The sequence below is a fragment of the Cylas formicarius genome, unplaced genomic scaffold (genome assembly GCF_029955315.1).
Source record: "Cylas formicarius isolate icCylForm1 unplaced genomic scaffold, icCylForm1.1 PGA_scaffold_3__17_contigs__length_32017465, whole genome shotgun sequence".
Taxonomy (NCBI): domain Eukaryota; kingdom Metazoa; phylum Arthropoda; class Insecta; order Coleoptera; family Brentidae; genus Cylas; species Cylas formicarius.
This window is the reverse complement of record NW_026844326.1, coordinates 30,237,309-30,264,483: the sequence shown is the minus strand read 5'-3', so window position 1 is coordinate 30,264,483 and position 27,175 is coordinate 30,237,309. Positions and strand designations below refer to the sequence as shown.

Genomic DNA, 27,175 nt, shown 5'->3' with positions numbered 1-27,175 from the left:
AAATAATATTTGTTCATAGACTTTTATCAATATAATATACTTTTATCAATATAATATACGTTCCAATCAGCACTTCAATGTTTCTATGGTAAAAACAACAAATTTACAGACACGGTGGGTAGACCCACCTAACCTCGAAATCGAAATGATCGCTCGTAAGCAAGGCCACCTCGTGCGACCATGTCCGTTAGTTTGTTCGTTGCCTTGCGGGTTGTGCGACGTTATCGTTAAGCTATTGACAATGCGGGGAAAGGACGAATAAAATCGCCCGGCTTCGTGGGTGTCGAATGGCCTCCGCCTAGCCATTACAGGTAATTTACAGGACGAGCTTTAAGTTTACCTTTAAGTATCTTCGAACCGCCGTCTAACGAACCCATTCAGCCTAAACTCGATTTCGGCGGATAACAGTGGACGCGTACTCGATAGAAACTACGCGGAAAGTGTAACAAACTATGTGCTTAAAAATGTGAAAGTTTCGATAGTGATTCACTGCGTCTTAAAATTTGCCCGCCCGAGGCAACAGCGCGTTTGATACTATACAGGGCGTTCTGATTGTTCGAATTTTTTTTCTTTAGGGTGAAATTGATTGTTTTGTTCCCTTCTTCCGTATACCTTCCAGACTAGGGGTGAGGGGGGCGCCTTTGAACACTTTTTAAATAAAATATTATATTTGTCACGTCAACAAACATCATGGTCATGCGTGGACCATGATGTTTGTTGGTGAAAGAGTCTTATTTGGTTTTACGCCATTTATACAGACAGAACTGTCCTGAATTTCAGTTTACGGAAACTTTTAGCTCAATCACTTGTCCTTTCGATTATGAACTATGGTTTAGTCCTCTATAACCCATGTCTTGTCACCCATGTCAACTAAATGTTCGGACGATGTAAAAAATGATGAAAAAGACATTTTTATATCTATTTAATTTTTTTTTTTTTGCTTTGTCGATGGAATATTCAATTTAGCACTTTCTGTGCTATCGTAATAAATTATTTTTTATTTCGCATGAATTACATAGCAAAATAACGGAAACATACCAAATTTGCTGACAAATAAATATTCGGACGCCAATGTTTATTGACCAAGAGATCAGTACTTCATGGTAAAATGTAGTGTGCTTAGATAAGTTTAGTAGCTTTTGCTGGGCTTCGCCTCTTCTCTACTGTATATTTGTATATAACAATATACAACAATAAAGGCAATTTATTATTATTATTATCTTCTTCTAACTTCTTTTTTAGTTTATCTAAGGTAGGAACAATTTTGCTTTGATGAAGACAATATATTTTCATTCTTATTAGATCCTGGTGACTATAGTCTATACGGTGAGTTGAGAAAATTGGAATTTTGTAAGTAGACAGGTTTCTTTTAAAGTACTCTACTGGATTAAAGTTTTATACACATTTTTCACAACACTGCAGTAAATGTTATATCGCGTTGTCATTCAAGCGAGAATAAATTTTTGTGTTGATGGCTTTACCCAATAACGATATGTAATAACATCGTTAAATATGAAAATTGAGACAGACTATACATGTAGAAAGTGCATTGCATAATGACAACGATTTTAGAAAAGCTATAGCCGCCCTCTAGCGTCGAACGTCGTCGACCTTTACGTGATGTTTGACAAACTAACCAAATTCGATTACGCGTCGGCATCGTGACGTCCTTGGCGTGCGATTATCGTTTGTCTTCGATGACCCTCGAATTGGTAATGTCGAGGCTTCAATTGGCTGTGGTTCGCGCGACTATAAATTACGTGTTGCGTTTTCTTAGTCATCGGGAAAAATCGCGAGCTGTGATTTCCCGCAGATCTAACCGCGTACCTTTCTCGAACGAGCGAGTGAAGTTAGTCGACGGTTTCCTCGCGTACCGTGTTACGTATACGTCGCTCCTGTGTGTTTCGTTTTTCAGAGGGCAGATATAACATGTGACCGAGACAATAATGACGATTACCTCGCTGAACATCGTCGACGGATCCGTCAAGAGGCGTATGATGTAAGTGCGCTTTGACAGCTGATTAACCCGCGCCTACTTCGCGCCTCTTTCTGTCTTCCTTTTCAATCGATCGCAACGTGGCGTTAAAGCGGGCCAAGCCGACCGCGATCACGAAAAGTTCGCCGTGGTTCGGATCGTGGTCCTTTTAAGGTAGAAGTGGTATATAGACGTGCGCTTTCTGGCTTACGGGGCGATCCAACCAAAAATTTAACCGAGTAAAATAGTAATGTACTACGACGTCATTAGTGTATATACTGATACTGTTTATTTATTTAGTCACGGAAACCCCCATTAAAAATATAAAATAAGCAAACTAAAATAATACATAAGTTAATACATATAGTCGCTACGATTTGTGATGGCATAGTCGGTCGTAAAACCAAGAGAGAAGGATGCTTCTACTCGTATATAACACGACCAAAAATATAGTGCATTTATTGCTTTGACGTTTTTAGTATTTTACGGTACCTTAACCCATCCCAACAGATGTTTATTCTGCGTTAAATAGGTCTTGCCTGAGATGGACCGTAACGAATATTTGTAGAAACTTGAATATTTTTATTTGAAACGTAAATGTACCGTTTTAAATTTGATTGACCATTGATGCTATGAATAAGTAGAAGCGTTTACTTTAACATCAGGTGATAACTATCATTCTTAAGAGTTTAATCTAAACTACAATATGTTCGTATATATTACGGATGTATTTGACTGTGATCCTTCGAGTAAGTACGTATTTATGTACCTGACTCTGAGAGGTTATTTTCACTAGCTAGTTCAAAGGGTAAGGGCAAGTATGGTCTGTTCATAGATATAAGAAAGTGACTAATTGCTAATGATCAGAAATCATAGGCGCCCGTGAAAAGCCTTAACGACTGTCATAAGTTTCAAGAAGATCTTGATCGTTTTTATGAATACTGTGTGAAAAATCGTCTATTTTTAAATATTGATAAATGTTACTGTCTTAAGTTCAGCAGGCGGATAAATGATATAAACTTTGACTACACATTCAATGGTGTAAAAATAAAAAAAGTAGAGCAGATTAGGGATCTTGGAATAACTATAGATGTAAAATTAAGTTTTGATATCCACATTGAGAATATAGTAAAAAAAGCTTATAAAAATTTAGGTTTTATATTAAGAGTTAGCAAGGAATTTCAGGATCACAAATCGCTTATTATTCTATACAATTCCTACGTTCGATCTCACCTTGACTATGGCGGTGTGATATGGAGTCCTCAGTATCATAAATATATAGACAGAATCGAGAGAATACAAAAAAAGTTTGTTTTCCATTTAAATTTTATATTTAACCGTAACTTACTAACTCATTCGTATGAAGCTAGTCTTAATTTCTACCATATACTGAAGTTATCTGTTAGAAGAATTATCTCCAGTGCTATATTTTTGCATAATATTATTAATAGTAGGATTGACTGTCCTTTACTGTTGGAAAAACTATCCTTCAATGCCAGAGTCGTTATAACAAGAACTCCTTCATTATTTTACGTGCCTAGATTTAATACAAACTTAGGTAACAATTCCCCAATATCTCTTTTACATAGACATTACAATAATTATTTTTCGCACGTTGACATCTTTGCGTTATCACTTAATTCGTTTCGAAATCAAGCAATTAGGGTTTTTCTATAAATTTATTTTAATTTTTGATTTGTTTTCCTTATTATTTCACATTTGTTTTTTGTAATTCACGCACTTAATATAGAGTGTTAGTTTTGGCTTAGTTTGGTAAGTTTGATTGTTATTATTTTCTGCTTATCGTAGATATAGGTAGGTACCTACTTATAAGTTTTACTTTGTTAATTTAATAATGTGTCCTTGTAAATTGTGAAGTTAGTTCTTCATGTTAGGGCACCTTTGTAATAAATAAATAAATAAATAAAAAACAAAGCGCGCTTACATTAGATATATTAATTAGGAAGCTTGAAAAAGATGAAACCGGTGTTAAATGTGGCAGAACTACCTTATGGAAGTGTATTCAATACTTGGGTTTTAGATTTAACAAAGTTGGCAAAAGGCAAGTTTTAATGGAATCTTTTAGAATTCGAAAATGGCGACTGGAATATCTAGAAAAAAATAAGGTTTAACAGAGAACAACAAAGGACAATTATTTACTTGGATAAAACCTGGTTCGACACTTATGATACCCCGGAAATGGGTTGGGTTGACTCAACTGATAAGTGCAAAACAAACGCGCCATCAAAAAGAGTTAAAGAATAACTATTTTGCGTGCCGGCTCTAAAAATGGTTGGATTCCAAATGGACTTTCTCTGTCTGCGAAAAATATTAAAGATTCTTCTCTGGATAACCATGAAGACACCACCGCTGATTTATTTGAAAATTGGTTTAAAAACAAATTAGTTCCAAACATTCCTCCTAATAGCGTCATTGTAATGGACAATGCAAGTTATCACAGTAGACAGTTGACTAAAAACTCCTTCCTCGTGTGACACAAAAGCAACAATCCAAAACTACATGTATAATAACGACATTTATTTTCACGAATCATAATCATTCTTCATGCCAGATGCCTTATTTTTGTCTGCCAAAAACGATTCAAGTGTGGATAACCATGAAAACATGACCGCGGAAATATTTGAGCACTGGTTTGAAAATAATAATAATAATTTTTAACAAAATTGGAGTAGTAAACAGTAGGCAAAGTTAATCACGGGGTCGGTTGTAAAAGCACTATATTTCTGGTCGAAGCATACTAAGAATATCAAAACCCTCCACCCATCTGTCCGCCAGTGTTCTACCTTTATCTATTACGCCCCGGTATCCTATACTGGACAGAACCAATTACAGTGGTTTCCATTGCAAAAATGCGTCGCGTTTTTGAAAAACTACCGTCGAAACTCGAAAGGCCGCGTAGACTGTTCTTTTTTATTTTTACAATTTTAATGAAATAACATAACCTAACAACAAGGTAAATAATACACGATCCTTATTTAAAAAGAAAACACTAGCTACTGTTAATAATTTTTAACAAAATTGTCCGTTAAGAAATTAATCACCTTTTGTAAAAAATGTAGAACATAGGAATTAGATAAGTAGTTGGAAGTGTCATCCGGTGTTGGCGTAATGAACAGTATGCAAAGTTAATCACGGGGTCGGTTGTAAAAGCACTATATTTCTGGTTGAAGTATACTAATTTTTGTAAGCTGGCCCAACGCTCTTATGTAGCTTGGACATTAGAAGTAAAAAAAAACATGCAATGTGCACAATTAACCGCTAACAAAACATTCGGCGTCGGTGTTTTTGCCGACCCACCCTGTACACCCGGCTTGCCCGTCGAGGCAAGTCTAAGTAAGGTTACCCAAGTCGAGATTCAGTTTCGTTGCCGGTCCGTGCTCCAAGGTATGTACGTACGTGTAATTTACACCATTTTGCGCGTAATTGTCGTGACCATCGGGTGCTTATTAGAACGGACGTTATAATTAAGCGTCGCGAGCGAACGGACAAAAATAAAAGCGTGTAATCCGGCGGTGAGGAACATGTGATCGCGTCTTACCCTTCGACGACGAACCCAATCGCGATGCGTAGCGGCAGCGTCTCCGACCGCTTGGAATTCGACGATTTTTACTTCGAAGAATTGCCCGGACCCCAAAAACGGCGTCACCGCTGGCGGTAAGTGTCTTGTCTTGTAAGAGCGGCTAAGGAATCACACCCGTACCGTACAACGTTGCCACATGCGTGGCATAGTTCTTGAGCGGGAAATTTAAACCCGCAGGCCCGCCGAACTGAATTTTGTCAATAAGTAATATGCGTATTGTGAAAATTCGGCGAAAACATGCAGGGTGACACAATAAAAAAAATGATATTAAGAAGAATTTTTCTAAAATGGTGAATGGTGAAATTTTACTGAAACCATGCAGTGCTCCGTAATAACGAATGACGTCATCGCGCCTTGACAGCCGCCGGAATAGTGACTTTCATATGGATTTTTTCAAATTTATCGAGTGTGTGTGATAGACGAAAACCGCAAATACAAAAATCGTTTAAACACATTAGCCATTTTTTTACGATTTTTGATTTGCGGCTAATAATTTACTCTGGAAAAGAACAATTTTCTAGGTGTTTTAGATTTTTGCCTATAATTTGAAAACCCTGTGTATAATTGAAAAAATGCCCGAAATAAATGTTATAGCACTGGATCTTCTGCGTCTGCCAGTTAAAGAATTTTGCCAATCTGATGAACGGTGGGATGTGGGTCCGAACTTCTACTTCTCTGCCAAATCTGAAGGCGGTAGCTGCAAATTTAGTGCACCTATTGGGTTTTCTAATATTCCACGGAATATCGCGAACACTCTGTACAATAGGTGAAAACCTTAAATACAAAAGTTTTAGCTGTGTATGCGAGCTTTATTGCCATGTAAAAGAAACTGATATCTGAAAAACGGTCCCTTAGTTATCCCCAATTTTCAATAATAGGAGGACCCATTTTTTTTTTAATTTATGACACACCCTGCACATTTTTGAAAAATTTTCAAGAATAAAGGTTTATGCAGCCAAATCTGGACGTGTTTTCGTTCAAGAACTTTTTGGGTTCCATAAACAGGTTTCGAGAAATGATCTTTGCCTTAGACCCTTAGAAACGCAGTTTAAAGTCGATAGCTTCAAATTTCAGACACTTATCGTGTTCCATGGCAACGTCCAACAAACAGTCGAAAATCGAAAGAAAAAGATGGACGCCGAAATTTGAACGGTTAAAAGGGAGTAAAATTTGAAGCGTGTAGCTCAAACCGTTCGGAAGTTATTGTCGATTTCATCGATTTTTCGAAAGTAACAAGCTGACACGAAAGTACCGTGAGTTCAATTTATCTTGGTAACATTTTGATTGACTTCAACATTTTTGTTTTTCCAGATATCAAGGTAAACAAAAAAACGAAATATAGAGTTAATAGCCAAGTTTTTTTTTCAAGTGACCTATAAAACAAAACACTATTAATTTTCTGACATGTAAGCCTACACAAAAAATATACTGTAGGCTTATATGTCAGAAAATTGATGGTGTTTTGTTTTATACGTCACTAACCCTACATTTGTTTTTTTGTTTACCTTGATATCTCTAAAAACAAAAAAGTTACAGCCAATTAAAATGATAAATTGATCGCACAATAAAATAAAAATTAAAAACTAGTTTAGGGTTTGAAATGTTTATTAAAAGCATGCAAAAAAAAACACGTTTATTTCTCTGCCCATTTTGGCAAACTTGTTAATGCCGATAACTTGTTTTGTGCATTTTCCATTTTGAAAATTCATAAAAAAAGAATCTGATGCATTTGGCAGTCTCAGATTTGCATATTTTTTAACAATATCATGGAACTTCTCAGTAATAGTAAAATTCCTAGGGATCTTGGTCTTCGTAACGGGAACTATTACTCTAGTGCAACCTTCATAAAATGTAACGTGTTGTATTTTCATTGCATGTAGTTCATTTGAGCGGCATGCACCCATCACTCCCATAATTAATGCAACCTAAAAAATTAACACCTCTTGGTAAATACCGTAGGTATGTAACGTCTTATCATTCCTTACCTTTGTAGCCAAATATTTTGTATCAGGAGCTTCATAAATAAATTTATTTATTTCCTGTCCGGTAAATGCCTTAGATTTTTTGGGTTGATAGCCTTCTGATTGTCTTTTTAATAAAGCATGTAGCTTCGCGTAGTGGTCGATCTTGACATTGTGTTTAATATAAAGTGTGCTTTTCAGCATGGAATAAAACGTCCACAAGGAGGACGACTTATACTTTTTAGCCAATTCTTTGAAATACACTAATAATGTATCTTCAGAGAAGGAGGTGGCCTTGTTTCTTGATCGCCAATCCATGAAATTGTTGTAGGCAATTTCATAATTGTTTCTTGATTTCTTGGGAAGTAAATCCAGAGACGCAGCTTCCGCTGCCGCTCGAATTTCCGGGGGTGTTAGTACTTCGTTTTCAGAATCCATTTTTATTAAATCTTATGTTTTAATTGCAAGGCGAAATTTTAAAGCTTCTCTATATGAATATTATTTACTTTACAATTATTATTTCATGAAAGAAAATGTTTGTATTCACGATGAGCGTCGCGTCGGGTAAGCTGTCGCTATGGATACCCGCTGCGCGCTGTCAGATTTAGCCTGCACGGCCTACTAATTCTTTTTAATTATTGTCATATTGGTTTGTATTTTTTGAACTGTTTTTGAATAATAGAATTGAATTGGTAACGTGTGTATGACTTTAATATGGGTAACTTTATAGTAAATTTTCATAAAAATAATAAATGAAATGTGTGAATTCTGCGCCGATTAATTGAAGCCCGGATTATTAAGAATTCCAGAATATTTTATTACACTTGTTGTTTTATGATATAATTACACTTGTTTTTTTATGATATAATTACACTTGTTGTATTATGCGTAGCATAATACTCTCACTGTCAGAAGTATTATGCGTCTATTATTAAATGGTTGTAGATAAAGGAGTTTATTTAGCCAATAGTTTTTTAAATAATATGTTTTTTGTGTCCGACAATTGTTCACAGTATTTTTTTATTTTCCTGGTGGCATGGATATGGTATGTTGACATATTTTTTTCTTTTTATTTGCAAGCCAGTGGGCAATTTTGCCATCAAAGTAGGAGTTGTCATAATTTTGTGCATGCCCTCAAGGGCTTAAAATCCATTTTATTTAAAAAAAAATTCATATAGCTATTATACCACCAACAGTACAATCAAACAAAAAGTTTAATAAAAAATAAAAATGTAACTGTTATTCTATATTATTATGTAGGTAAAAAAAATTGTAATGTTGTTAAAAAAGCAAAATATACTGTTGGTAACTTCAAATTTTAAGAATCCATAACCATGTTTGTATTAGTAATTTATTTCTATAGCAGTTGACACATATCTCTCCATTATTAAAACAAAATCCAAAACGCTATTTATTGCTTAAAAGTGTTTTATTTCAAATTCTTTAATACCAAGCATAGTGTGTATTCATTTATAACTATTTTTACAAATGCTTTGGATTTTCTAGTTGAATATCTTTTGAAAGTGTAATACTCGTACCACACTTTTGTTTATTTCTGTAAATATTTCGGGTATAAGTTTGTCTTTTTTTATAGAATAAATGCGACTTTGACTAGTACAATTACTTCCAATTGTACAAGAACATTGACTCTCGATAGCCCTTCTTCCGGTTTGACCAAATGCTTCATATATCCCTAAAAGAAACGTTTTTACACTGGTCCAAATCTAATTTCGCTACCCATACCTGATCCATTACATTGGCAAAGCTTCTAAAATTGAGTTATAAACATATTTTATTAATACGTAATAAATATTTTGATGAAAGTTTCAGTTGTTTACTACTCACCTCCTATATTTTGGAAAAAAAGGATATGCTCTTCCATGTTCCACCAATAACATAATAAAGTATTCCTTTCTTCCTGTGTGTGGTTTTACGCGTCATTTAACAACAGGGAACAAGATTTTTTTATTTGATTAAGAAAAACCTAGATTCTAGAGCATTTCGGGGTTAGTCCCTGCCAGAAGAGGATAGAATTGCCACGTTGGAGTACGGGAGCAATTCTTTATCGACCCCAACGTGACGCATCCTAACCTCAAAATCACATTTGACGTGCGCGTAATGTCGGCGGTACAAAATCCGTAGTGTTCTCACCCTGGGGGGCCACATTTTAATAGCATGGTCGATTTCAAATTGCCGCTTAATCCGCCGGTAGTGAAACGTTCCGACGTGTTACGTAGAAGATGCCGGAAAATCGTCCACGCATCGATCGGTATCCTGGATAACGAAGGGATGGCCAATTTGTGCGGGTGCCGCCGGCGGAACGCCGACCCGCAACTTTTGTGCGACGAAGATCGCGAAAAGTTCGTACACGTTTGAATTTCGCTGTCAAATACGTACGCGCGTTTATTTTCGGAACCAAATTCGGCGGCGGCCGCGCCACCTGTCGGGAATTAGACGCGGCGACTGACGCCGTCCTCGACAGATGGCGCTCGCCGCGCTTTATTTAGTTTATATCGGTTTCTAAGTACAGGGATGCGTTTAGGTAGAAGTAAATGAAAATGGAGGGAATGTGCATCCACTCTCGCAACTTTGTTACAGGTGCCAAATTTACCCCAGAGAACTAGGCCGTAAGTTAGATGAGAGTGAAAAAGAGAAAAATAGGTAACTCGCAATGTGCTCACGGTAACCAGTCCTTTAAGATTACGGATTATAAAAATATTAGAGGCAAGTTTTTTACACAAGATGTTAATATGAGGGGCCCAATTTAAACCATCACGAAGCGTTACTCCCAAGAGCCCTCCAGTAGATTATTATTAGTTGAGAAAACAAGACGTTGCGTCTTATCTGTGTTTAGTATAGGGTTATTGTTGCTGAACCAAAGTTCCGCTATCCGCTCAAAATTGTCAACATTGTGCATAAGTTTATTAGAGTCATTGCCTAAGTTACAAACGATGTACCGTCCGCATAAAGTGTACACTTATTGGGGAACAGAAAATGGTACAAGTCATTGGTGTAAATAGTAAATAGTAGCGGGCCCAAGACGGAGCCCTGAGGCACGCCACTACTCACAACCTTCAACTCCGACATGTTATTGTTAAGGACGACACACTGTCTTCTGTCAGTTAAATACGGCCGGATAAGTTCCTGAGGGTGACCACGGACACCATACCTGCCAAACTTCTCATGAGAGACGCAGTCGAAAGCCTGAGTCCAGGCCTTCCACCACGCCTCCCACAACCCTGCGAACCGCCTGCCCAGTGGAGCAGCCGGTCTTAAAACCAAATTGAGAATCACAAATGCATTTTGTTTTTTGAAAAAATCGTAATAATGTCTGTAGTGTAGTGGCCTCCTAACAGACCAGATCTTACTCCCGCTGACACTTTTTTATATAGAAAACCGGCAACAATTTTGGATATTCAAAACAAAATACGAGAACAAGTTGAAGACCTAAACAGACAGAATGTAATGAAATTTTCCATTTCGAATTGCGTAGGAATAACGAACAGTTTATGGCTGCACAATATCGGCGCTCCTGTGTTTACGAGAGATGTGGGCTTGTATATTACATAACCGTGTTTCCGTAAATAACCTCAAATGTAAATGACCTGCCGCGAAGCTCTCGTGTTTTTCCCTCTCGAGTTGTATTTGAAAATCCTTATCGTCGACATATTTTCGAGTTGGATAGATAATGTCGTCCCTCGCATCGCGAAATGCACGCACGCCACTGCCCACTCCGTAACAGCGTTAGACCGTTTTGGGGGCATATCGTGGGTCCATGATTATTCAAAATCAGGTCCGACCAGTTCCTCGATATCTGATATTCACGTACCACATTGTTCATAAAATTCGCCCCGTCACTGCTAAAATCGCGACTCTTACGTCTATATACATCCACTGCGAGCAACGGCAGCTTAGAGAAAAAAATTAGGTCACAAATCATAATTTCTGTTCACAGACCGTCGATCAAAAAGCGCTACGTACTGGGAACGATCGCCATACTAGTCATATTGGCCGTGATTTTGGCGGCCTATTACACGGGCGTTTTCGCCGAAAAAAAGCAAGAGGATGACGAGTCGAATCTCATGCCCCCGAACCCTACCGCACCGCTACCCCCGTCGGCCTCGGTCATGCACGTATTCAAAAGATCGGCTGTATGCGCAGATTCACCGCCGTGCGCAGAAATAGGAAAGTAAGTTCCACACTTTCTTCTATTTAATATGTGTTTATAATAAAACTAACCTTAACGTGCTGGTAGCTTGTTTGCATAACACGTGGAAGTCGATCTCGATAATATTTTTGATGTTCAAACTAAGCGAGGTTTCGAACCCGACGCCAATGATGCCAACATTGTACGCGGCGACAAAAAAATACCCACACGTTTACAATATTGCCGATACAGACATCGTCAGCTTATTAGCTCGATCGTTTAATTATTATTATTTCCCTTATCGCGGACGACCAAAACAAAAACACAAGTTCCACCGGCTCGGCATTAATCCGTTGCAAACGCTCGCGGCGTTGCCGATGCGGCCGTGTATTTTTGGCCGAGGTAAATTTTCGGTCGTCGCCAATCCATTACGCGCGCATTAACGCAATCGAAGACGCGTCCGGTTATGAAAATGCAGCGCGGATGCCTTTTCGGCGACCTTTTCCCGCAAAAACAACAATCGGCACATCGAACGGCGAGGATGCCGGTAAACGTGGCAACGTCGACGTCGCGAACGTTCGGCGCTCGCCTAGCAACACGGGTGTCGTTATAAATATCGCAGCAGCCTTGCGCGGTTGTTAGACAGTTTCGTAAAGTGACACGAAAGAAATCGGTACGCAGTGAAATTAAAGTGTTTTTGTTGATAATAATGCAGCAGAAGGAAACGAAAATTTCTCCGGAAGCCGAGAGTCATTTCGACGAATACGAGCATTACAATTTCGCGTTCGACAAGCATATTTACAGCAGCCACGGCGGAAAGCAGCGCACGAAGAAGGAAGCCGCGCTGAACACCAACCATTTCGATCCGAGCGGACATTCTAGAAAAATCCTAACGAAGCTGATGAACACGGAGCAGAACAAGAAGACGAAGGTGTGATCCGTGGGAGTGCAAAGCCGGCCCGATAATTCGTCTCTACTGTGATTACTCGAAAACGGACTGATTATGTTCAAAAGAGCGATTTTACCTCGAACTTTCAAGGCCAACTGTCATCGATTCGCGAGGTCTCCGTATTTTTTTTTTAATACTTGATTGAGGTCGCTAACGCATAAATGAGAAATACGTTATTAATAATAAATTATTTCCAGCGTTTAAGTGCTTTTTGTATGGTTGATTAGTGATGCTACGCGCATTGTGTTTCAAACACTGTGTGATAATAAAATATTTTTTTTTTGTATTACGAAGTTTTATTTATCGGTGTCGAGGTTGCGGGTGTTTAAAAATAGATTTACAAAAAAAAGCGGCATTGCGGCGAGATAAAGAAAACGGGTATTTCAAGGTTAATGTGAGCGATGTAAATAAAAACGTTCATTATTTGGACGGGGTTTACGATGGTGAATCCTTTAAGACGAAGATTTCGAAATGGAGTTAATTTTCGGCATTCCCCATTTTGTAAAAATGGCAGCGTTATTTCGAGTTCACGGTGTACCAGTGGCGTCCCGAGAGTTTTCTTGAATATATTTTTAAAAAATAACGTAAACGGGCAACCCATTAAAATTAAAGCGAATGTGGGTTTTTGTTTTGTAAATTAACGATATGTTTGTCGCGAAGGAACGTTCTAGAAAAGAATGGGAGCGCAGCGGATGCGGCTATAGCCACGTTGTTCTGCAACGGCATGGTGACGATGCAGAGTATGGGCTTGGGGGGCGGATTTTTGATGACGGTGTACAAAAAGGACGAGAAACGGGCGTACTTTCTGAATGCTCGCGAAAAGGCACCCCTAAACGCCAGCAAAGAAATATATCAGGGCGACCATATGAAACCGCGGAATGGTCAGTATATCACGCCCAAGTAGCAGAGGCTCGTCAAAGTGACATCATTTTCGAATCATAAGTCAAATTGACGTAAAAAAAGGATGTCTTATTAACGTCACAAAAATGACCTCCCAATTTGTCATAAAATGACTTGATTAATTTAAGATATGAACTTTAAGCTTAATAATTAATTTAAATTAAAATTATCAAATTCTTCTTTCTTCTATGTAGGAGAATATATCTAGAGGATGGATGGACTGTGTCAAAGTAATTAATTTCGTTTTTTATTTGTTTTAGAAAAAAATGTTTAATACAAAAGTTATAGACGAGACTAAAAACAATTAAAAATTATGTTTAAATACCTCGGAAATAAAACTTATATTGTAAAATGGATTACTCTCTATATTATGGGATTAATAGATACTCCCTTTTTTACTCAATAACCCAATATAGGATTGTTATGGTCTATATTGAGTGTATTCCGATTTCGAATCGTTTATACGGGGTGAGTCAAAATGAATATTAATTTTCGTGAAAAAAACAATAGGAACACCCTGTATATACCGCCGTTATTAATTTTTTAAAACAGAAAAAAACGATTTAAAAATCGTCATATGTTTCAGCAGTAAAGACCAAAATATGACGTAAAAAGGACAAAAATTGACGTGAAAAAGGCGTCAGTTAAATGGCATCATTCGTCCGAGTATGTCAAATTCACGTCCTGCCGACGTCATATATAACGTCATTTGGTGACTAATTGATGACCCATTTTGACGATCCTTTGCTACCTGGGACGTTTGTTTTGCATGGTTGATTGTGATGTTAACAAAAAACGTTAATATTACGCAAAACTGCCTAACTGCGCGTTAATTCATATGTCATCGATAAGGTAATATAAACACTTTAATTTCAAGTGAACTGATTAATCCTAATCGAAATTGGTAACGTTTTGACACGTAGGCACCTAGGATATCCAAACAATACGGTACTGGCGATAACTTATCAGCTGACCGAAAAAAAAAAAACAAAAGTCAACAAAGTCATTTGTCTGCGTAGGTCCGCTCGCCATAGGCGTGCCCGGTGAACTGAGGGGCTACTGGGCGTTGCATAGGAAATTTGGAAAACTACCATGGAAAGATCTTACCCAGCCGACTGTCGACTTGTGCCACAACGGCTACGTTATGTCGAATCACCAGTATCAGTCGCTGTTTAAGAAAACACTTCGAGAGGACGTAAACTTTAAGTAAGCCAGCGTACCAACCGGCGTTGCCACCTGCATACAGAATTCCGTATACGATTTTTCTTATGGGAAAAAAATCACGCCTGAGTGAAACCGAGCGAGAATGCTTTTTATATATATATATGGAGTTTGTTACAGCTCGCGCCGTTTTCCCTCTCTCAACCAGACTCTCCATTCATCTTTGTCATTCCAATCTCCGTCTTCCAACCCCCTTTCCTCCATGGCTTCATCTATTTCATCCCTCCACGATCTTCTGGGTCTTCCTCTCTTTCTACGTCCCATAGGGCTCCACTCTGTGATTTTCTTTATCCACCGTCTATCGTCACTTCGTCTGACATGACCATACCATTTAAGCTGTTTTTCTGCTATTGTAGTTAATAAGTCTTTTTCTACATTCATTTGCCTCTTGATTTCTGCGTTACGTATTCTATCCATGCGTGTTCGTTGGCAACACCTTCTCCAATATTCCATTTCAACGGCGGTTACTTTAGATTTGTTCTTTTTGTTCAATAGCCAGGTTTCTGCTCCGTATGTAATTATACTTTCTACTATTGTCTTAAATATTGTTGTTTTTGTTTTCTTTGTTAATTTCTTGTTCCATATAATGGAGTTCAGTTGTTTTATACATGTTCTACCCTGACCTAGTCTAGATTTGATTTCTTCTTCTGTTGATCCATCTTTTGTTATTATACACCCTAAGTATTTAAATTGTGTTACCTATTTTAACCGACAACTCGTTGTTCTTGTACATTGTATCTACGGCTTTTATTAGTTCTCTTTCTATCCCAATATCTTCCATTGCTTTCCAAAGTTGTTGTCTGGGTATAGAGTCATAAGCTTTTCTTATATCTATGAATGCTAAATGGATGTCTCTGTTTTTAGCTTTTTTCTTTTCGATAGTCTGCCTTACCGTATATATCTGATCAACGCAGGACTTCCCTGCCGTGAAACCGGCTTGATCTTCACCTATTTTCCCTATTATCTGGTCTTCTATTTTGTTTTTGATTATCTTTCCATATAGTCTTCCCATGCTTGATATAATGCTAATTCCTCTGTAGTTGGTACACTTCCTACGATCCCCCTTCTTGAAAATAGAGCTTATATATGCCGTATTCCACTCCCTTGGTAACGTTTCTCCATTTATTGCTCTTTCAAACATGTTTTTCAATATTCTGAATAATTTGTCCGACCCATACTTAATAAGTTCATTTACTATCCCCCCTGGCCCTGGTGATTTTTTGTTTTTTAATTCTTTAATGGCTTTTATTATTTCTTTTTCTTCTATTGTTACATGCTTTAGATTGTTGGTAGGTTGTATTTGGTATGTTAGTTGTTGCCAGAATTGTGGTCGTGTCTCCGTTAGTAGTTGTTGATAATAATTTTCCCATTCGGTTTCTTTGATAAACTGTATATTGACTTTCTCTTTGGTATTTGATCTGACAGATCTTATTGTTCTCCATGATTCCGAGCATCTTGTACCTCCTGTATACTGTTGTATGTTTTGGCAGAGTCTATCCCATTTTTCATTTTTTTCTTTACTAATTAGTTTTTTTGTTTCTCTGTTTTTGTTCTTATATTTCTGTAGGTCTTCTCCCGAATTTGTACAGAGCCATTTTTGGTGTAAGCGCTTTTTTTCCTGAATAGCTGCAATAGCTTCCTCACTGAGTTCTTCTGTATATTTTTTGTTCTTTCCGTCTTCCTCTCCTAATGCTTCATAAGCTGCCTCTTTAATGCTCTTCTTCACGTGTTCGTAAGTGTCTGTTAAATTATTAAAATTGAACTCTATTAGTTTTTCATCAAGTCTACGTTTGTACAAATCTCTTATTGTTTCTTCCTCTAGGAGGTGAATTTTAAATCTTTTCTCTTTTATTTCCTGGTTGTTTTGGTTGTCTTTTTGTTGTTCTTGTTTTGCTATCTCTTCTTTGTTTTTCTTTGCTACTCCATACCAAGGAAAGTGCATGTACGCAACTACTAGTCGATGATCGGTTCCACATTCAGCGCTTCTTTTAACTCTTACATCCTGTATCTTAATTGTTGTAGTTATCCTAACAACTATGTAATCTATTATGGATCTTAGATTCCTAGTTTCTTGTATCCAGGTGTATTTGTGGATGTCTTTATGTTTATAGAAGCCGTTGGTAATTTTTAAGTCGTTTAATTCGCAAATTTCAATTAATCTTTCACCATTGTCATTAATTGTGTCCTCCCCGAATTGGCCTACTGTTTTGTTATGTGCTTTATTTCCCGTCCTTCCGTTAAAGTCCCCAGCTATTATTATTTCTTGTTTAGTTTTCACTTTTTCAATTTCTTCCTTTAGAGTTTCAAAGAATGAAATTTTTTCTGTAGCGGGGCTGTCGTTTGTTGGTCCATATACTCCTAATAAAACTATTGATCTGCCGCACATTTTCAGGTGTACTGTGATTATATGTTCATTAATGGGTTCCCATGATGTAATGGTTTTCTTCCATTTCTTGTTGATAAGTACCGAAACCCCAGCTTTAGCTCTGTTTTCTTTATTAATACCGCTCCACATGTGTAGGTGCCCATCTATGTCTTCTGTGCCATGTCCTTTCTTTTTTGTTTCGCTCATTACCAGTATGTCTATTTGTCCTTTGTTAAATTCCTCTCTGACTTCTGTTTCTTTTGTTCGCCAACCCTGTATGTTCCAGGTGGCACATACTAGTTTCCTGTTTTTACTGTTTTTTGTTTTGGTTTGGTTGAAATGTAAGCTTGGGTTTGCTGTTTGACCAAAAGCAGAATTGCCCCCCCCCCCCCCCCCGTATCCTATGGGGCTCCCTTCATCGAAGGTGTGGATTTCCACCCGGGGACCATTTTTCCGTTTCTGTATTTTCATTCTGCCTTTTGTCCTAGCTTTTCCCATTTGGGGTTTTACGTGTGATAGGGTGCTAAGTCCTAACGCCACAACTCTCCTCCTTTATCCGGGCTTGGGACCGGCAATGGCAGTGATGGGCTACTCGATCCACCCATCACTACCACAGGCGGAGTTGAGAATTCTTTTTACCGCTTTAAAACATGTCTGAAGATGATGAAATTGAGATTTGATTTGCCATCCAAAATCAAGAATTAAACCAATTAAGGCAAATTAAAAACGCGTTCGACATGTCCGATAAATTGCAAATAAACAGCTCACAAAAAATCTAGTAATGGGTTAAGAAAGTAAATTAAGGTGTTCGAAACTCTTATGAAACAATGAATTTTGTGAACCTTTAGGTGCTTAGGTATAGCTTTAAAGTAGCACTAGTATTTAATCAATACATATCACTTGCACAAAATATTGATCAACTGAATCAAGTCAGACAAAAGTGACTGTAATCGACCTTTTTATTTAGGTTATTATTCTGCAATATGGCTGCCAGGTGTAATTGGATGTGTAGATCAGCTGATTTGCGATGTAAATTTCAACATAGGGGACATGAATTCTATTTTCTTACCAGTTACCAGTTCTTCTCTTTGCATCTTACTGCCAAGGACTGTGTAATTCACTGACCTAAACCAGAATAAATTTACTTCGTAATGTTACTGTCATTAACTGGTCACCTTTTCATAGGTTAAACACCGTTTCAATCACACAGGAACAAAAAAAGGCGTTGTTGCCAAATTGTTAGTGCGACAAAATTTTACGCGGCATGGTTATTTCTCGCAAGCTGTTTGGGAATACGGTTTCTCAAAATTAGACGACATTTGATATGCGATAGTTTTAAATGACATTCAAGAATATACTCCATGTTTTTTTTTCTTTGGAAAAGTCACAAACTTCAGTTAGTGGCTCCATCTACTAACGGACGCCACGAAACTCGTAGTCGCCTGGCGGCCCGGTAGATGGAGCCGCTGCTTGTTGCACTCATAATGTCACTTTTGCAGCGAGTGGTTCAAAGACGCGAACGGCGCCTATAAGAAACCGGGGTCGAAGGTTGTTCCCAAAAAGCTATGCGAAACGTTGGCCGCGATCGCAGCAAATGGCGGCGACGACCTCTACAACGGGACGCTTGCCAAACTTTTCATAGACGACGTGAAAGAGGCCGGAGGGATCATCACCGCGGAAGACATGGATCAGTACCAGTAATTGATTTATTTGTTAACGTCGGATTCAAAATTATATTCACACCTGGACCTAGAGATTTTATGCACTAAAATTATCCAAGCTGGGTAATGTTATTCGATTTAACCAGGGAATAATACAATAACTGTCCCTTTTATATTTATATGTAATGAGAAACTCCAATTAACTAACAAAAAGATCGCAATGATTTCAAAATATGCATCCAAACTAACATCCTCTCACGTTTTTTATTTAACTTTTGAATCGTAACAACAATTTTTCAAAAATGTCGGCAATGTGGCAAAAATTCGAGGAATATTTTAGTGGTAATTATTCAATGTACCAAAACAATGCGTTTATGTTAGGTAATCATCAAGAGGTGGATAATTAAACTGCACGATGCTGAAATGACTATCGCAGTCGAGGCATTCAATGAAATAAGAGGCTGTTTATTTTTCAGAAGTTTCAAAAGTTTAAGGTTAAGTTTGCTGTTACTGCCAGTTATAAGATAAGAGTTTGTTGTGCTGTGTTATTTTATTTATATCTTCTATCATCATAAAAAAGTCAGATTTCTGGGTGTCTATTTTCATTCCCATTTAACTTAAACTAATCAAATAGACCACATATTAAAAAAAAAACATAATTCAGAACAAAAAGTTATTTTTTTCTAAATTTTCAATGTTTGACCAATAAATGGTTCCATATATCAAAAACATATAAGGGACCATTTTTGTAGAGCTTTCATCAATCAATAAGACTGGCTTAATATTAAGAGCTTATACGTGGTAAGTATTTTCTAGAGGAGACTAGCAATTTTTTGACCAAAAACACAGCTTCATGCTTTTAATTCGGAAAGAAAATTAAATTTGCTCGTAGAATACGTCACAATATGCAGGGTGTTCTCTTAAAAAAAAACACTTCACCATTTTTATATACCGTAGGCAAATCGTTAGTTTTATTTTTCTTTATTATTGTATGTGAAATGCTAAATCTAATTCTAGTAACTACGAGCCACTTTAAAATCCTAATTTGAATCAACGGTTAAGGACCAATTTTGATAAAAAAAAAATCCTAAGCATAAATTATCTATAGTTGCCAATAGTCCGGTTGTTTTGGCGATAACCACTTGCCCACTTCGCTGTAATAGACGCGTATTGAGTTTAAATAGGGGTAAATAATTCATCATGCCTTTTATAGTTTTATATATTTGTACGGAAATAAATTTGATTTGAGCAATTTGAGCAGCAATTTCGACTAAGCAAAAACGGATGCAGGAGGAATCCATCAGAAGTTTTGTAAAAAGCAAATTTGATTTGATTTGATTAATTATAAATAAAAAATGTTTTATTTTGTATGTGACTATAATCCAGTAAAAATAGTCAAAAATAAGTCAAAATTTGGCAAAATTCGAATAAAGCTGAAAATTGGCAAAGACGTTAAATACACAGTCGAAAGTCTATGTAGCGAAATTGAAGGAACTGCTTTTTTTTCGTTATAAAGTTAATATGTATGTGACTATAATCCAGTAAAAATAGTCAAAAATAAGTCAAAATTTGGCAAAATTCGAATAAAGCTGAAAATTGGCAAAGACGTTAAATACACAGTCGAAAGTCTAGATAGCGAAATTGAAGGAACTGCTTTTTTTTCGTTATAAAGTTAATATGCCAATACGCATACGGCGGTTTCTTTTTACCCGATATCGACCATTCTTTCGCAATCAGGTCGTAGAGGATCCTCGCGAATCGTTCCATCGGTATTCTGACTCTGAAATCGTCGATGCGAGTGGCAGTTTCCACCTCGGTAATTAGTGAAATTTTACTGGGAGTTCTGGGGCGGTTAAAGCTTTTGCGAGTGACCGACGGAGGCGCTTGCGTCTGCTCTGACGTAAACCTGGCTGGAACCAAAGCCTAGACCGTTTAATCTTGCATAGTAATCCGAATTTAGTAGATTAGAAGTCGAAGTGAATTTTTTTAGTATGCATCTTGTACTTTGGCTTGTATTTTCACCATTTCTTCGAGAGGGACATCTTCCCCATGATACATAAAACATTCCTCTAGCAGCTTAACTGAATATAAGCTTTTTGAATGGTTGGTGGTGGTCAAAGATCAACTTCTTCATCTTCTTCTTCCTCTTGGTGCTCTTCCTCACCCTTCCTTGCTTGTTGTAATATGGCTTCCTCTGTCCTGTCAGGTCTGCTGTTGTAGCCAAATCCTGATCTATCACCATAAAATCCTGCAACTTCTCACTTGTAAACGTAATTGTTGTAATCGCTTAGCGGCTGATCATCTTCCAAGTCCCGTTCGCATTCTGTCTCGGTAATAAGTCCTGCATGAAGATAGGAGTGTTGAATTGTTTCTGCTGTCATCTCTTTCCAAGCTTTACTAATAAAGTTGACTGCATTCTAACATATTAATGGAAAAATTGTTTTCGGACTCGATCATTTCCATTAAAATGTTTTTCCCGTATCGACTCTTAAGACTTTTATTATTACGCTCTGGTCCATCGGCTGTAATACACTTATTGTTTTGGCTGAAGAAATGCCAATTCAATATTCCGTAGATTTCAAATATGAGGATGTGTCAGGCAGTTATCTAAGAGAAGTAATATTTTTCTCCCCTTTAATTCTGCATCCTATTTCCGTAGCATTAAAAATGTCGTCAGCAGGGTACTTTTTTTGCTAGTTTTGGCCACGTCTTCTCCAGCCAATCGTTAATGACGCTTCTGTCGACATCACGAGCTTCGCCTGTATGGATTAATACATAGCTTTGTATGGAGCCCTAATAGTACAACAAATCTTGTTCGTAATACAGAGTTTTGCGTTATATAGAATTTCGCTATAGGGAGTTTTCACTGTGCCACTACATGAAATGAAGTATTGAAGAAAATTTTATCAGATCGTGTCCTATTGATTGAAAGTATGGTAATATTGATAATTTTCAAAGTGGAATAGGTGTTTTTCTTCTAAACGTTGTTTCTATGCATATTTGTCTACTTCTACTTCAACAATTATTTCTTCATCTTCATTTTCTTCTTTTTGCTGAGATGCATCTTCATTAGAATCATAAATAATTTCTTCTGTTGTACGTGATTCGATATTGCACACTGACGAACAAAATAATCAGACCTTTTGACAACCACAATTCTTACTAAAACCTGTCTTATAGTTAGAGAAAATAGTATTGAGCAGTTTTTCTGCCTAGCCACACTTAAAAGTTGATAATACACACGATACAAATGGTGGCAGGCAGAAGCAGATGTTGGAGGCAGACAAGATAACTGTATTGTTTCATTGTGCCGTGCAGATTTTACAAACTTCGAATGTCTATATTTTTGGAGCACCATACATTGCAATAACAAACCGAATTCCACTTGTAACGTTGTCGTGTGGAAAAGAGTCAATCTTTGTAAATGCTTCTGCGCAATCAATTAAATCATTACGTTTTAAAGACTGCCGTTTTAGCTCTTTTAAAAAATGCTGACTTAGTATCACACACAAATAAAATATGAGCTTAACATTGACATCGTGATTTTATTGACTTTAAATTTTACTCCGTATTCTATCTTGATCACTTTCTTAAATCTAATCTTAATCTAAGTAGTATACCAAATAAAGGAATATTAAACACAAGTAGGTATAAAAGTATTTTCTATTACGGACCACAATTTTACCAGAATTTAAAATTCGAAACTTCAGGTAATAATCTTGTTGCATTGTATGTTAATGACCACCCTTGGATATTCCCATTCAAAAGCAATTGGTCACTTTCTTATATCCATGAACAGACCATATACGACCCTCCACATTCGAACAATGACGTAGGGTTGCAGACAAAGGGAATGGGGGACCGACAGTATAATCGTTTATTTTTAAATACTCGTTCAATTTATACAAATTTTATTCTGCAAACCCATGGTTTCTTATTTTGATTTATATGGATAGTCTGATGACGTGTAGTAAAGTAGTAAAGTAAAATAGTTGAAACCGCGATATCTCACGAACGGCGAGTCGTGAGAAAAAAAGCGCCTGAACAATTTTTGTAGAGAAAGAGAGAAACGGAAAAACCTCAATGTTGTACGTTTGACCTTGAATTAATTTTTTTGCACAAGTCGAATCGAAGGGAGATTTTTGATCTTTGTGTATTTCACGTTTCTGCCACTTTCCAGCTCTATGCGAATTTTGGCTAGGTCAAATGTTTATTTTGACCGGATTACTAGCACGGTCACGTGACATGAAATTTAAATGACGTCATTGTACGTCACCGGTTATATGTTAGTGCATTTTTGGAGTCGGTTGTTGTTCGGCAGGCCCCAATGGATGGATCCGGTTTCGGTGAAGCTCCTTAACTCGGACACTATCTATTCGGCCCCGCCCCCTGGCTCGGGCGCCATCCTCACCCTCATCATGAACATTCTCGAAGGTTATAATTTGACGAGGAGCAGCACGAACGGCCTCAACGAGACGGTACTGACTTACCATCGCATCATCGAGGCGTTCAAATACGCTTACGCGAAACGCACCGAACTCGGAGATACCGACTTCGTCGACCTGAAGGAATTACTGTCGAACCTAACCTCTAAGCGGTACGCGGAAAACGTGAGGCAAAAAATCGTCGACAATACCACATTCCACGACCCTAAGCATTACGGGGCCGTGTTCTACGACAAAGGGGATCACGGTACCGCCCACATATCCGTCATCGATCAGAACGGGGACGCCATATCCGTTACCAGTTCGGTAAACTTGTAGTAAGTGTCAGATATATAGATATATATGTCAGTAGAGTAACAATTTTTTATTGTTTTTCAATATAATCCCCTTAGCTTCTTTTAACTAAATTTCGTCGTTAAACCGCCGTCCGCGTAAGTCCTTTTTCAAATATTCAAACAAATAATAGTCGCTGGGGGCCATACCTGGACTATAGGGAGGATGATCTATCTGTCGGAACCCACACTCTAAAATGTCAGCTTGTGCAACACCAGCAGTATGGACAGGTGCATTATCGTGCAAATTATGCACGCCTCTGGTCAGTTTTCCTCGACGTTTTACACGTACGCAGTCTCACAATTTATGTAATAACGTTGCGTAATATTTACCGTTGACAGTGGTATTAGTTTCTTTAAAATCTATCAAAAGAAGTCCTTCACAATCCCATCACTTTTTTTGTTGACTGGCAGGCTCTGAATTTTCTTGGAGGTGCTTCACCCTGACGACGCCACTCCATTGTTTCTTTTTTCGATAGGGGGTCATAATAGACAACCATAGTTTTATCTCCCGTTACAATAGTTTCTATCACAGGCGCACACTCGACACGGCGTTGTTTTTGAATAGCTGAAAGGTTTTTAGGAGCCCATCTTGCACTAACCTTATGCATACCTAAATGATCATGCAGGATTCGACGAACACTTGTTAATGTACGTGCGATGTAAGTTAACTACTAACCAAAACATTTGTCAGAATATGGTTGAAAAATAGCTTTTAGAACTAGCAAGACAATAAGAAAATTTTTAAAAAACAATAAAACGAAGTGTCCAAAATCTCCAAAATCAGGTGTCTACAGGTTGAAATGCGGATCTTGTCCTAACATTTATATTGGACAAATAATATATAATTTCGCGAAAATCTGAACTTTCAGTCCTCATTTATTTTGATAAATGGATTTCCATCAATTAAAAGCCACCTCAGTTCAATCTTCCAATGGATGGTCAGCGTAGGAACCCTATATACCGGGTGACACAATAAACTTTTAAAAAGCTTGACAATTTTTTGGCACTTCCGGTTTGAGCGGAAACAAATGTAACTTTCGAATTTTAAACGGCACAATTTATTTTTTTTTTTGCATTTTTGAATTCAGGAGATCATTCTATATAGGATAGGATGGTTTTTCTCATTTTTATTTGTTGTTTCAAAATGTATGTAATTTTTCAAAATTGTGTCTATGTGGCTGTGACCATCATAAATACTATTTACCGGGTCACGTGATCATAAGAAAAATTGTAAATGAAACTTTCCATTACTGGACTTTTAGTTCTTATTTATTTTGGTATTCACTCTATATTTCACTAAAGGAAATGAACAATTAAATGTTAAACGTTGAATCGTTTAAAATGCAAATATCCGAAATAGATTGGTCACCAGTTTATAATCAAAGGGAAAGCCTTGGCAATAAATTTAATACAAATCACATAACATTCTTGTTCTGATGCAAATTGTCTTTCCGCACCCAATATGGACGACCTCTTGACTGTCAACATACTCGTGTTCAAAACTTTTATTCCGTTCGTCACTTGATTCACTGACTAAACTCAAAGGCCCGAAGAACTCACTTAAAATTTGGTTGCCAATTATTGCATCCGAAAACTTTTTTGAAACTAACGCGTCTATTATGTCTTTCTTTCCAGCACATCCGCACACGGCGCCATCTTGATTACGTCTCCCCTATGACAATATTAAGGATTTTTTTCTCGTGATACCTTTTAACGAGTATTCGTTGTTTGTCATTCATATATTTTGATATTTATCTGAAATGATTAACTATTATTATAATTCATTACTTAATTATATTTTTATATTCGTATTACGCTGGCAATATCCAAGCACTTGTAACTCGAGTCTTATGGAAATAAAGCTATATAAGTTCTCGGCTTCAGTTTCGGCGCGGGGATGACGTCGAAACGTACCGGCATTGTTTTCAACAGCGTGATGGACGATTTCTCATTTCCCTACTACGAGAATTACTTCGGACTGCCCGGCTCGCCGAACAACGAGATGAAACCCGGGAAACGCCCCTCGTCGTCTATGAGCCCGTCCGTCATCGTCGATAAGGACGGCGACGCGAAAATGGTACTGGGTGCGTCGGGGGGCACCCAGATCACCACGTCCGTTGCTTGGGTAGCCCGAAGGTTCGTCGTCGCCCTACCCTAACCTCATTTGGTTTCGTTTCTCAGACGATCGTCAGGTCGCTGTGGTTCGGCGAGAATATTAAAGAGGCAGTCGACGCGCCTAGGATCCATCACCAGCTGTTCCCGATGCAGGTCTCGTACGAATACGGGATTTTACAGGTTTGTGTTTCGTTTTCCTGGAAAAATCCAGTTTAACGTCAAACGTCACCTTCTCCCTCGTTAACGGATAAAGATGATTGATTTTTCAAAGAAACTGCCACTAAGACTATTTACAAATATTCGGGATGTTTCGCCAACGATATACTGTAGGCTTCTTCAGAACTTAAGTGAAAACTCCCTATAGCGAAACTCTGTATTACGAACAAAATTTGTTGTACTATTATGTCTATAAGTAATAAAAAGAATGATCTATATGGGGAGGAGGATTAATTATAAGGGTTATGTTGAGACACTAAATTTAGAAAATATTTACAAATTGTGCCTTAATTGTCACAGATTATTCAATATTTTTGAGGTATCTGGAGGGTAGTTTAAACCTTGACCCTTCTCGCTACCTCACTTATAATTGCAATAAAGATAATGTTAAATGAGCCGTTTATTTTGACCGTGGCTTAAGTCCATTTCCATTTTTTATCAAGTAGGCACTTGACACATTTATAATTTATGCTGAACTGTCAAAAAAATAAATCGGTATTGAAATATACTTATTACATTTGAGAATTTAATATCTCGTATATTTTCAAAATAATATAAATACTGAAAATCCTAATTTTGAAAGCGACCCAAGTCCACTTTTCATTGACGATGTCAAAAAGTGCAGCCCAAAATGTTGAAATGTAATTTAAATTACGTTTTGATATTAAATTGAACTTTGAAAAATAATAACTAATTTTTCTTCAACAAAGGAAGACTTGATAGAGTCTTCGGGGCTTCAGGTCTTCGAAGTGAAAATTAAGTTTCGGTTTGTGGTAAAACGCGTTATTGTGTGAAAACATGAAGGTGCATAAGAGGTGCAAAAAGATCCTAATATTATTCTTAGCTACATTTTGGTCTTGGTCGTATTAAATAAAATCAAATATTTCATATTGTGTGTTACAGCAAGTGGTCGACGGGTTGAAGGCGCTCGGGCACAAGATGAAACGCGACCTGTTGTCTGTGGTCTGCGCACTGAAGAGAGAAACGGGGAAGATCGTGGCGAACGCGGACCACAGAAAAGGCGGCGATGTCTACGGGCTCACGTGATACGTTAACGGGTTTTTGCGACCGTCGCAATATTTTAATGCGACAAACTAACGTTTCGCAATACCCTGTCGAATATTTTTATGCGTTGTTAAATTTTTGCCATTTTTCGCTAAATAAAGTTATGCAGAGCCACAAACGAACATAACCTCCCGGCTTGCATTACGTAAGTGGGGACTTTTGGCCTTTTATTTTGGTGTTGTTTTAATTTATTCCAGATTTTTGTTTACTTTTAAACGT

At 37.4% G+C, this 27,175-nt stretch overlaps 3 protein-coding genes across 11 annotated transcripts in view; 2 read left to right on the top strand and 1 right to left on the bottom strand.

Moving 5' to 3' along the window:
• The window catches only part of LOC132699021 (uncharacterized), a 66,017-nt gene extending 53,857 nt beyond the window's left edge, over window positions 1-12,160 (bottom strand). For 2 of the 4 annotated variants that reach the window (XM_060665460.1, XM_060665461.1), the window contains exon 1: window positions 341-1,579. In XM_060665460.1, coding sequence (XP_060521443.1) covers window positions 341-377 — 37 coding nt within the window. In that variant the 5' untranslated portion in view covers window positions 378-1,579. Of the gene's footprint in view, window positions 1-340; window positions 1,580-9,688; window positions 9,814-11,776 lie in introns of those variants that run through there. The other 2 variants (XM_060665464.1, XM_060665465.1) reach the window with 2 other exon arrangements.
• Window positions 158-27,135, top strand: LOC132699016 (scoloptoxin SSD14-like). 6 transcript variants are annotated; one of them, XM_060665452.1, is made up of 10 exons: window positions 158-311; window positions 1,916-1,999; window positions 11,493-11,726; window positions 13,294-13,514; window positions 14,553-14,739; window positions 18,619-18,816; window positions 23,102-23,542; window positions 25,445-25,685; window positions 25,742-25,855; window positions 26,795-27,133. In XM_060665452.1, the coding sequence occupies exons 2-10, from the start codon at window positions 1,947-1,949 to the stop codon at window positions 26,936-26,938; spliced, it is 1,833 nt and encodes a 610-aa protein (XP_060521435.1). In that variant the 5' UTR covers window positions 158-311; window positions 1,916-1,946; the 3' UTR covers window positions 26,939-27,133. The 6 variants fall into 6 exon arrangements, with proteins under 6 accessions (XP_060521435.1, XP_060521437.1, XP_060521434.1 ...); XM_060665454.1 differs by lacking the exon at window positions 1,916-1,999 and having other exon boundaries at window positions 200-311; window positions 26,795-27,132; XM_060665451.1 differs by lacking the exon at window positions 158-311 and having other exon boundaries at window positions 1,793-1,999; window positions 26,795-27,132.
• LOC132699024 (nuclear protein 1) lies at window positions 12,309-12,901 on the top strand. Its single transcript, XM_060665469.1, has one exon. It carries the CDS (start codon window positions 12,394-12,396, stop codon window positions 12,619-12,621), a length of 228 nt encoding a protein of 75 aa, XP_060521452.1. The 5' UTR covers window positions 12,309-12,393; the 3' UTR covers window positions 12,622-12,901.
• Window positions 27,136-27,175: the final 40 nt, after the last annotated feature.

Coding starts and splice junctions, on each gene's coding strand:
- LOC132699016 (XM_060665449.1), top strand. CDS start 9,713: ATGGTCGATTTCAAATTGCCGCTTAATCCGCCGGTAGTGAAACGTTCC. Junction 14,740..18,618: donor CGAGAGGACGTAAACTTTAA/GTAAGCCAGCGT, acceptor TCACTTTTGCAG/CGAGTGGTTCAAAGACGCGA. Junction 25,686..25,741: donor TCACCACGTCCGTTGCTTGG/GTAGCCCGAAGG, acceptor TTCGTTTCTCAG/ACGATCGTCAGGTCGCTGTG.
- LOC132699024 (XM_060665469.1), top strand. CDS start 12,394: ATGCAGCAGAAGGAAACGAAAATTTCTCCGGAAGCCGAGAGTCATTTC.